The 12179-nt window shown below is 43.2% G+C and overlaps 1 protein-coding gene across 1 annotated transcript; it reads left to right on the forward strand.

The window, feature by feature from the left end:
- The first annotated feature begins 3031 nt into the window (after window positions 1-3031).
- Window positions 3032-4563, forward strand: LEMD1 (LEM domain containing 1). Its single transcript, XM_067714945.1, has 2 exons — window positions 3032-3146; window positions 3714-4563. The coding sequence occupies exons 1-2, from the start codon at window positions 3065-3067 to the stop codon at window positions 3935-3937; spliced, it is 306 nt and encodes a 101-aa protein (XP_067571046.1). The 5' UTR covers window positions 3032-3064; the 3' UTR covers window positions 3938-4563.
- The last annotated feature ends 7616 nt before the right edge of the window (window positions 4564-12179 follow it).

Genomic DNA, 12179 nt, shown 5'->3' on the forward strand with positions numbered 1-12179 from the left:
TCCTCAAGAGAATAACTTCAGATAGAATGGTTTGCAAATAATAGGGGGCTCCACCCAATCAGATCATCTGATTGAATCCTTTGTCAACCTAGCTTGGTATTAAACCCCACAGGCCTGACCAAGAAAATATTTTAGAAAGGCCAGTTTAATCCCAATAGTCTGTTGAAATGGAAGCAGTCCCACCTGCTGGCTGCTTTTTTGTTGAAAGCAGTTCTGGGAAATGTGGATAAAACGCTTGTGCATCCTAATAACCCAAGCCTATCATTTGTTTGCTTTGATTGAAACAAATGTGTCAATTTTCAAAGTCTTTGTTTGGTAAATCCAGTGTTCAGATGTTGGCAAATGTTCGAGTTGCATGTTTGTTTGGAAACTGATGCTCTATTCAGAAACTCTAGAGCCATAGCCCTTGGAACCACAGCCTGGGATCACCCAATGAGCCTCCCTGACTATGCATGCAAAGATGGTCCGTCCTTTCCCAGTATCTGGAAAGTGTTGAAATGATAGACTCCCATGGGCAAGTGTAAATGGGATGGAGCCTCCTAAGAAAGAGACTGGATGTAGAATTTTTCTGAGGGTAGGGCTCATGAAAAATTAGAACAGCGGAAAACATCTATATGGTACTTACTATGTGCCAAGCACTTTATGTGTACTATAACTCAGTGAATCCACATAACAGCCCTGCGAGATAGGTACAGTTTTCATCCCCATTACAGACGAAGTAAAGGAGACACAGTGAGGTTAGTAACTTACCCCACCCAATGTCACCCAGCCGGTAAGAGACAGAGCTGGGATTTGACTCTAGCCAGGCTGGCTCCACTGTCCCCTTAACCCCTTCCCGTGATTTCCTCCTATCTCTGATATTTAATGAAAGCATTGTGTTTTCACAAAGTTATATTGTCTTGCATAATTGTTTTTAAAGTCTTAGCAGTCTTTTTTGAAATACCCAAGCTAATTGTCTGAGGGATTTTCCTTAAACAAAATAAAGCAACAATAACAGAAACTAGCCTCTGCAATATGGACAATAATATCTGTGCTGGAGGTCTTACAGGAGTGTGCAGAGGATGAAATGAGAAGATATGAGAGTGCTTTGAAAAGACCAAAGCCATCAAAATTCTGTGACATATTATTATTTATCTATAGTCTATACTGATTCTTATTCCTACATGAGCAGTTCCTTAACAAGTCAATACGGGTTTCTGCCACTTTCTTTTGTCCCCTAGAGTAATACGGCCAAATTACCCAACTACTACTGTAAGTCTTTTGATAATGGCCTAGTCACTTGAGTCTGTTTGATTTCTCCTTTATCTTCCCAGTTTCTTGGCACCATTTGGTCTGGTAGCAGCTCCTTCTTACTCCCTGTGCATAATGATAACTTCTCTGTGTCTCTTGACATTTTACCATGGCAGTCTGCCTGTGAAGTCGACCAGTGCCTCCTTCTGTTTGAACTCAGGTTAAATGAATCATCTGACTTTCACATCAGTCTGTTGCCATGGGGCTTCTGATGTCACACTGTCAGTATTATGATTACCGTAATACCTAACAGGCAAAAAGGGATTGGTTGCTAGTGGAAACCCTTGGGTGAAACTCACACAGTTTTAGTAACCAACCCAACTGCATAGACTTTAAACAACCATGGGTAAGTGGATTAATCATTAATTATTCAGTTGGATGCCATGTGAATATTTTTCTTCCATATGTGTGTTCCCTTTAAGCAATCGTCTAGTGTCACTTGAAACTGATGAGGGCTCTTTTGGAGGTTATTTTTGGGAAGGTGGTGAAACAACAGACAGCTGTTCTTGGGAACAAGTGTCATAGGATCTGCCTAAGCTAGCTTCCAGTTAAAAAAAAGTCTGAGGTGCATTGTCCTTTCCTTCATAACATTAGGTTGTTTACTAGTGGCCTGAAAGTGTCAGTTCAGCTTCCCAAACACCTAGGAAAGAAGGTAACTTACATTTACTAAGAACCTACTGTGTGCCAGGATGTGACTCTGGTCAAAGTATAGCTTTAAGGTGGAGAACTGGTAAGCTAGGTGTTCTTGAACAACCCTGTTACACACGACAATTCGCAGCTTTTTCCAGCTTGTATACAATGTTCTTCCTAATCAGACATTGACTGACCACCAATAAAGGCAAAGTCAGCACTTAAAATTGGTCCAGATCCTCCTATGCTGAGTAGTTGTCTTGCAGTCATTTTCACTGCAATATTAAAAGACTGGAAACGTAATAGAAACGAGGTACAATAAATAAACTCCTGAATTAAAAGGTTTGTTAAAAGGTTGGACAAATGCGTCTGTCTTTTTAGGATCTTGTTAAGTAGGTGGAGGGGTCACTTTTAGGGGATAAAGGGATCAACGGAATAAAACTGATTGAACTTGAGGCTGTGCAGATTTGGAAAGCCATATCAAGACTTGCCTAAATCTATATAGATCAATTTGTGTGCCAGAGAATGAAGAGCTGACTTTTTTCAAATGCCAATTCAGCAATTACAAAGTCTGCTGGTGGTTAATTAAAAACTACCATCTCATTATGTTCAGAGTTAAATTACAAGTGTGAAAAGACTACTGTTTGCAATAACTGAATGCTCTGTACTCTCTGTGCTCTCATCAAAAGGAGGGCAGGGATAAATAACTTTTATTTAACTCACTGAAAAATCTCTCTCAGCTCTTTCATGTTTAATTAACTTCTTCCCAGAGCTTGGGTCTTAACTTAGAGTTCCTAAGCAGTAATGGAAATATTTGTTCATTTTGTGCAGAAGATTTTTCTTCCATTAGTTGAGTAGAAAAGTTAGAAATAATTGAACCCCAAAGACGCTGGGGAAAGTGACACCCATCCAGAGATTTTCATTGAGGCCACTAAATCCAGAAGAGATTTATGACAGAAAATGGCAGAAAATGGTGATTTTTGCTTTACTGCTTGTGTGCCTCCAAGATTGGGGAGCTGGGGTCGTAAACACTTCTGTGGACCGGTCAAGTTTTAGTTCTCATTTGTAAGTCTGTCTTAAGGAACTTAATGTTTTGCTATTTCAAGGATTCCACTGTCAGAAAAGAGACCAAACTTTTATCACCATGGTGGATGTGAAGTGTCTGAGTGACGATGAATTACAGAACGAACTTGACAAGTTTGGATTTTCACCTGGCCCAATACTATGTATGTATGCAGCAAGTATTAGAGACTACTCAATGATTACCTATAAGCTACCTCCAAAGATCGAGAATTATTTACAGTGGAAGGAACCTATGCAATAAAAACCATTAAAATAGAAATAGGAAAAAAATTTAAAACCCAGCTCTTACTCACAGATTAGTAAATTTGGTGCCAAAGAGGAAGGATTGTTTTTTTACAGTAGTGAAACACCAGTTACTCTTGATTATATCACCCTGGGCTCTTTATGCATTTCTAGTATGTGCACTGTGTTAACTGTTTATGTACTTACTGTCCATATTTCCCGCACATAGGATGTACAACTTCGTCTGTCTTGTTCCCCAATGTACCCAATGCCGGACTCCGTGGCCAATCCACAGAGGCCCCACCTTAAGTGATGGTGGAAGGAAAGGAGTGAGTTGAGTAGTTGTGGGGTCTACCTTATCGTAAAAGCCATAATTAGCCAATAATGTAAGATACAAGAATAAGGACCTGAACTGTGAAATATTTTGAATCCAGTGAGATCACATACACAAACAGAGAAACTTAACTGCTCTCCACGTTCCTTCTCAGCTTCCACCAGAAAAGTGAAGGAAAAGAAGTTAGTGCAATTGTTGGTCTCAACTCCCTGTGCATCACCCGAGATGAATGGACCCAGAGAACTGGACAGGGCTCAGGACTATGATGACAGTGAAGGTACCATCAGAAGCTGTACTGTAGATAGCAGCTGTGCGCTTACTCATACCTTGTCCGGCATGATTTATGCAGCTTTAAATGGTAGGCAGGGTGACCTGTGAAATATCCCTACGGGCTCTTTGCACACAGAGCCTGGAAAATAGGCCCTTGGGCTGCAAAAGGAATCTGTTAACTCCATGTCTACATTCATGCCAGTGCCTCAGTGGGGTAGACTGTCAGGGGAAGGACTGGTCATTCTGCACGTTCTCTTACTAAACAGAGCCAACTCTGTGTTTGATTTCTAAAACCGGAAGTTCCTACAGGTGATTTCCAGGCCTCTTTTGAGGTCTCAACCTCTGCTTTGCCTCAATCAATAAATTTGACAATGATTTTCTTCAGATTAAACGATTGCACATCCATTAAGAAATATGAACTAGGGACTTCCCTGGTGGCGCAGTGGTTAAGAATCCGCCTGCCAATGCAGGGGACACGGGTTTGAGCCCTGGTCCGGGAAGATCCCACATGCCACGGAGCAACTAAGCCTGTGCGCCACAACTAATGAGCCTGCGCTCTAGAGCCCGCGAGCCGCAACTACTGAGCCCACGTACCACAACTACTGAAGCCTGCGCGCCTAAAGCCCATGCTCCGCAACAAGAGGAGCCACCTCACTGAGTAGCCCGCGCACCGCAACGAAGAGCAGCCCCCGCTCGCCGCAACTAGAGAAAGCTCGCACACAGCAACAAAGACCCAACACAGCCAAAAATAAAATATAAATAAATTTTTTTAAAAATTAAAAAAAAAATGAAATATGAACTAGGTTGCACCTCCCCAAACTCCTCCTGTGCCTACTGCCTTCCTGATTTAATCTGGGCTGACCACAGCTGGTCTCTTCCAGGTCCCAGGGAGGGCGGGAGTGGTGAACTCTGGGATCCGTGGGTTTCCCTTTAAGTGGCCCCTGCCCCAGGTGCACCGTTCTCCTGCAGGGGTGTCCAGTTTGGGCTCTTAGGGGTGGGCTTGAAGATTCCCACAATGCATTCCGAGGCTCTTTCATCCAATAAATATTTATTAGGAGTCCTATGTGAGCCGCAGTAAAATAACAGAAACTATCACTTATTGAAGGCCATCAGTGCATTTCTGGCCTAACAGGCATTATCTCATTTAACCTTCACAATACTTAGGTGAAGTTCAGACAGGCCAGGTGACTGGCCCAACATCATATAGCTAGGAAGTAGCCCCCAAAGATAAGCTTCCATTAGAATGTGCCATGAAGAGTGAGGTCCGTCTATCTTCATTACCATCACGTGTCCAGGTCCTAGAACAGTACTAGGCACACAGCAGGAATTCGCATATATTGAATATACTGTGACAGAACTGAGATTTGAACCCGGGTCTGGCTGTCATAATTGTGCTCTTTCAACCACATACTCTACACTTTTCTCACAATTTCTATTATGAGGATGAACAGATGACATTTTTGTCCATGTCTGGACAAAAAATGGCAGTTTCATATAGTTCAAATTAAGAGCTCAACAAACAATGTAAGTGCCTGGGGCCCTCTGAAAAGTCCCCTGTAACGCCTGGTATTGGTGGTGGCGCAGACACTGGGAGCTTTCCCCGAGAGTCTGGCATGGCCTCATTTGGAAATGGCAGCAAAGTTTGGGGACAGACCCCACTGGCCCCTGAGCAGAACAGCTGGCATGGGGGTACCTCAAGGCAAGTGACGACCCCAGACCCTTTCTGGATGTGAGATGCCTGCAAAGTCTTGACCCAGACCTGGGGCTGCCTCTGTTCCCTGCCAAAGATACGAGCTGAGGGGACTAGACCAGCCCTCTGATGAAAAGCAGTGTCAGACTAGAAGATTCCAGAGAGGAAGGCTTGTACACTCACTGCTCACAACTGCCCAGGACTGCAGGTCAGACCTGCACAAGCAAGCTGTTGTGGTCTCAAGCCATCCCGGTTCCCAGCATGTAGCCCTCCGAAGAGGTGCATTTATGCGAGGGCTAGGAGAAAGCTGGTCCTTCGGTTTGCTTTAGACTGTCTACCTGATGCTAGCCAACTGCGGGCAGTCAGGTCAGAGGGGGAAGCTCTGGTTCAGTCCTACTCTTGTAATGCTATTCTGCAATGTCAATGGCCGGTGGTTAATACAAACAGAAAACCTGCTTCTCAAGGTCAGGTCTGAATTGGATGTTTGAATCTGCCCGTTGAGGACCCTCAATAAGACCCTAGTGCCATTAGAATGGAGGGGTTGTCATGGAACTCATGGGATCTTGTGGAATTCAGCCTTGGGCATTTCACAGAGACATCCTGGGCTGGGGTGGGGTTGTGGTGGAGGGGCAGGGCAGTTCCAGGCCTGAGGCTGAGCATTAGGTCATCCAAACAATGGGTGGATTCGATTTTTCTCATTTTCACTCATTGTTTTGTCACTAGGTGGACATAGCGTTAATGATCTCACCTCTTTTCAAACTTCCCAAATATCTGTGACATGGAGAACTCATTTAAAATCCCCTGCATTAGGGCTTCTCTGGTGGCGCAGTGGTTGGGAATCCGCCTGCCAATGCAGGAGACATGGGTTCGAGCCCTGGTCCGGGAGGATCCCACATGCTGCGGAGCAGCTAGGCCCGTGCGCCGCAACTGCTGAGCCTGCGCTCCAGAGCCCACCTGCCACAATTACTGAGCACACGTACCACAATAACTGAAGCCCATGCTTCAGGAGAAGCCACCACAATGAGAGGCCTGTGCACCGCAAGGAACAGTGGCCCCTGCTCACCACAACTGGAGAAAGCCTGTGCGCAGCAAAGAGGACCCAATGCAGCAAAAAATAAAAATAAATAAATTAATAAAATCCCCTGCATTAAAACCTCTGCTGAATGTCCAACAGCACACAACTGCACCAAGTTTATCAAAATGCTTCTTCACAGACTTAAGCCGAGGGTTGATCAACAACCTTTTCTGCTCCTGGCGGTTCCCCTGCTTTTAAAGCCTTTTTGCACAGGTTTGGCCTGCCCTCCCCTGCATGCTTCTTGGGATACAGAAGAAATCCTCCTTCCCTATCTTGACAATCAGGGATGCATGAGGCTTACAGCTGCTTTGAAGGGGCAATGACTAGACTAAAAACGCGCCCAGATGAGCAGCCAGCTCAGGCTCTGCAATGTATTTCTCGCAGAGGCGTACAAATGTGACAGCCTCCCTGGTAGAAGCCCTCCCTGTGCTCCCAGGGGAAGGCCTGTGTGTTCCACAAAGGCCACTGCAGAAATGTTCTTTTCCCTCAGAAAGGCAAAGTGAATTTTCTTCCCCTCACAAAAATCTTTGCCCTACAGTTGAGAGAATTCACTCCTACCATTGGTGTGTATTCCCTTTGCTAGCTCATATGTTCTCATGGCCTATTTTCCTTTTGTTTCCCATGATCCAGAGCTTAATGCCACTATCATTTCGAAAGGAAATATCATATTCTCATCAGAAAAAAACAAGGGACCCAAAAAAGTATGTACAATTCTAATGCATGAATACTTTTACACATATATTAAATATAGAAAATAGCACTTTTCATGTGTATTAAGAAGGGAAATAGAGAGTCACTACATTCTGTTACAATGGTAAAATCCTGGTTTAAAACAGCTCATTTTAATGAAGGTTTCTGTTTTCTGAAACTATTTCCACGTTCTAGCATAGGACCCAGAGTCACAGTGTCCCCCTGCGCCATCTCCTCACCCTGAGATAGCCACCCTCTCTCCCCTCCAGCTGTTGTCCCCTCTCTCTCCTTTTGCCGCCCGTGGTCTCGTATAGACCCACAGTGAGCATGGAATAACTGTGAGTTCCTGTTCCCGTGTCTCTCTCTCTCTCTCTCTCTCTTTCTCTCTCCCGGACACTGCGGTCATTGAAGCACAAGACCAGGTGTGTGAGAGTAACAGGTTTGAGTAAGCCCAGCTGGCTTAGAGACCCTGCCCTTCCACTTGCTAGTTGTGCGACCTTAACAGATCTAAGCCTCCCCTAGTGCAGCGCTTAACAGCAGCGTCCGCTTACAGGGTGGCTGGGAAGGGAAAGGCCAGTAACGCTCTTAGCCCTGGACCTGGCACATCATTAGCTCACATAATGAACTCCAGGTCGTCAACTCTGGGGAGCCTTTCTCAGTCTTCTGACCACTGTCCCTCCTTATTTAGAGACACCTGCTTTCTTCGGTTTGGGCAGCTCTGTGCTCTCTTGGTTCTTGGTTCTACCCTCTACTCAGCTGTGCTGAGTCTTTGTCTTTTGGCCCCTAAAGAAGCTTGTGCCTGAGGTCTGTCTTCAGCCCTCTTCCCTTCCTCTCTGCATCGTTTCCCTTGCTGTCTCCTCACTTCCCGCCTCTATGTCGTGACTCCACATAGAACCTCCACACAGGACACCCCTCCTAGGCTTAGGCCTGCATATCCAGCTGCTTTCTGTCCTGGAGAACTCCTTCCTTCTCCTCTTCCCCTCCTGCTTTCCCTCCTTCCCGCATTCACCCAACAAATGTTTGTCATCATGAACATTTCAAAGATTAGATATATGTATATATGTATTTATACTTCCCCCTGTGGTTACATTCCAGCACCTCACATTCAGGGTATCCAGGATCAAGCTCATTTTCACTCATCCCAACCTGCATTTGTGGCCTCTGTTTATCCTGATGGCTTTACTGCCTTCCCACTGTCCAGGCTCAAATCCTCCCCTCAGCTCCTTAGGTATAAACAATTGCCAAGTCCCATGGATTAGAATTACGAGTTTTTAAAAAATTATCCCCCCTTCTCTTCCCACTGCCGCTGTCTTAGCTTGCATTCAGCTACTTAAAAACAATTTTTTTTTTTTAACAATTGCAAAATCCTCCTAACTGGCCTCTCTTCCTCCAACTTTTCCCAGTTCGGGTCCAAATCTATCAGCAGAGATTGAATCACATTATTAATTTGCCTGGAGACTTTACAACAAGAGGCAAACTTATTATGCACCATGAGGAGACACCAATGTCTCCTGTAACTTTATCTCCCTCATCGTCGGATCCAAACCATAATTACTTGTTTCTGCATCTCTCACACTTTCTTCCCACGTGCCTTTGCCTCAACTGTTCTTTATGCCTGGAATTCCTTTCATTTTCCCACCCCCTCCCCATTTTTCTTCCTGTTAAAATATTGTGATCATTTAAGGAACGTCTCAAAGGCCAATCCTGTGCATCCCTTTACAGTTGCCTTTATTCCCTTCATTGGCTGTCACGGGCTCTTGCACATAGTAGGATCCCAAAGCTCACCTCATCAAACACTCTAGTGACAAACAGGTTAAGTTTACAAATGTGATCTAGTATTTAAACTACCTGCTGAGCTTAAATACCAAATGAAAAGGAGCCCCCAAGTAAACACTCCTGCAGTACGCTCTAGCTTTAACTTCCCGTTTAAACACAATTCAAATTAGATGAAGGAATTCAGATATCTTATAAATTTTCTAAAAGGTTTTTAAAAATCTTCTAAATGGCTCATTAAAGGAATCCTTTCCATTCATTAAACCTCGTTTCCACAGAAACCCCTTTTGTATAGTTCCTGCAAAGACATTTACAGGAGAAACAGCAGCCTGAGTATTTAAAAACGCATCAGGTGGGACCAGTGCCCTTCAGTCTTTGCTTTACATAAACCCGAAATAAAACCACATCAATATTTTGAATTGGCAATAGAATTTAATAGAAAGTTTGTGATGGCATAAAATGTTTTGATCTGAAGGATTTACATAAGCCATTTTGATTCTCAGAAGGGCCCCAAGACATCTGTTCAACTTTAAATCTGAAAGTAAATGTAAATAAGCACTTAAATTTCCATGTAAAAGGTGGTAGAACATGTGTTTATTGAGACACTTGTCGAACACCATAGACTTTAATTACTTAAAAGCAGTGGTCTGTACCTAGCAGTCCTCTAAGTACCTGCAAAGGTAGTATTTGCATTTCTTTGAAACACCAATGAACACACATTTTCCTCTCATTTCAGTAGCTTTCTAGTGGAATACAAACCACTTTGAGATTTGGATTATGTCGATTTGTGGACACTTTTTCATAGTCTGTGTGCTTTATCAAATCACATATATGGCCCATTTGATTTGGTGATTAAGACCACCGGAAAGCCAGGTCATTATTTTTTTTAATTGTTTTTTTTTTTTCATCAGATAGACTCTAAACACAGCTTATGTTTCCACTGATGGAGGAGGGAGTTAAGCCAATGTGTATAACTCAGGCTCTAAGTCCCCTTCCCCTAAAGAGGAAAAAAAATAGGGTTTGGGGGCAGTAGGGACCATATAATTTATCATCCCAAACAGGATACTTTTGAGAATGAAAGGGGAGACTAACCAGAAGGGACTCTGGAATAACAGAAGTAAAGCAGCACTGTCCTGGCGAAACGGGGCATATTGTCACCCCGGGTTTGGGAGTGGTTCCAAAGGGTGAAGTGTTTGGACGTGCATGCTGGTTGCGGAGGACTGATGCAGGCAATATCCAGAGGGCAGCTGACCCGGGCAGGTGTGTGCTCCTGGCCCCATCTGGGTGTTTCCTTATTCTCTCCCAGACAGAGCATGCTGTTTCCTGCCAGAACCTCTGTTCATTCTGTTCTCCCATCCTGGAATGCCTTCTTCTCATCTTGCCACCTGTCCTATACTACATTCCACTAGGAGTTTCTCAAAATGGATTCTGTGGGTCTGGTTCTAGGAGTCTGCCTTTTCAATCAACCCCTACTTCCACCCTCTGCCCAGGAGCTTCTGCTCTAGGCTGTAAACTTTTGAGGGTAAAAACCTATGTCTGAATCCTCTATGTTTAATTCAACATATGGGGGGAGAGGGAGTTACTCAGTCCCTGTTGGCCAAACTGAAAGGAAACTTTACCCTACACTGATGTTGAAGAGCTCGCTTTCTGACTTCCTAGTCTGTGGCATCTCCTGGACATACCTTGATGTATTCTCTTGAGAGACAATGCTTAGGTCATCACAAATTGATGACCATCCAGGGAATGGTTGTAGCAGAGCTTCCACTCCTGGATCTCAGCCTGTGAGTTAACAACTATTTATTGTGTACAGGGCATTGTGCTAGACCTTCTTGAGGAAGAAAATAGGAGCAAAAGGGGCCGTAGTTTCTGTCCTGAAGGAATTTAAATAGAGCTCTGGAAACAAAGAATATGTGTACCAAAAATATGGACTCTAGAGTCTGACTGCCTGGGTTCAAATCCCAGTTCTGCCACTAACTTTGACAAGACACTTGGCCTCTCTGTGTCTTAGTTTCGTCATCTATAAATACGGATAATAATAGTCTCAACTGCATAGAGTGTTGTGAGGATTCAGTAGAAATATGTAAAATAGAGTAGTGATGACATATAATAAGAGTTGTATAAGTGCAATAAGTATTATTCTATCATTAATATTATTATTATATAAAAAGCATGATCTTTAATTATCTGCAATACAAAGCAATATAATTAGTGAAAAATAATATAATGGAAACTGAATCTTTAGTACTGAACTCCCAAGTGCCATAGAATGTGATTTACAGGTGCCTACAAATATGTTTATATAGTTAAATATACAGATGTAACTAAAGATTGTTCTCTGTGGGCGCCGTGTGTTGAATGAGGCAGACCAAGCATTTAAAAAAAGTCATATGTGCCCTCCCAGTATATAGGATTCCTTCTTCTCAATCTTAGGTTTAAATCCATCCTGTGCCCCTTTAAACACTTTTTTGAACAATTTATTTTGAGATAAGTTCAAACTTAGGGAAAGTTGCCAGAATAGTACATAGAATTCCCATATCCCAGATAATCTAATTGTTACCTTTTACCACACTTTTTTTTTTATTGGACTACAGTTGATTCACAATGTTGTGTTAGTTTCAGGTGTACAGCACAGTGATTCAGTTATACATATATATATATATATATATATATATATATATTCTTTTTCAGCTTCTTTTCCCTTATAGGTTATTACAAAATATTGAGTATAGTTCCCTGTGCTATACAGTAGGTCCCTAGTGTTTGTGTGTTTGTGTGTGTGTGCACGCATGCAGGTACCCTACCATTATGTCTTTCTGAACCACTGAGAGCAAACTGTAGACATGAAGCCCCTCAGCCTTCCAGCATGTATTCTGCTACCCCCAAAGGATACTTTCCCACATAACCACCGTATAACACTCCAAATAATGAAATTTACATTGATTCAATGCTAACATCCGATATTCAGACCCCATTCAGATTTCATCAACTGTTCCAATAATATCTTTTGCTTTCTGGTCCAAGGCCAATCCAGGAACATGTGTTGTCTTTAATTGTCAGGTCTTTTCAGCCTCCTTCAGTCTGGAACAACAGTGCCTCAGTCTTTCCCTGTCAAATGCCCTTGA

Source organism: Pseudorca crassidens, chromosome 2, assembly GCF_039906515.1.
Source record: "Pseudorca crassidens isolate mPseCra1 chromosome 2, mPseCra1.hap1, whole genome shotgun sequence".
In the NCBI taxonomy this organism is placed as follows: Eukaryota; Metazoa; Chordata; class Mammalia; order Artiodactyla; family Delphinidae; genus Pseudorca; species Pseudorca crassidens.

Coding starts and splice junctions, on each gene's coding strand:
- LEMD1 (XM_067714945.1), top strand. CDS start 3,065: ATGGTGGATGTGAAGTGTCTGAGTGACGATGAATTACAGAACGAACTT. Junction 3,147..3,713: donor TTCACCTGGCCCAATACTAT/GTATGTATGCAG, acceptor GTTCCTTCTCAG/CTTCCACCAGAAAAGTGAAG.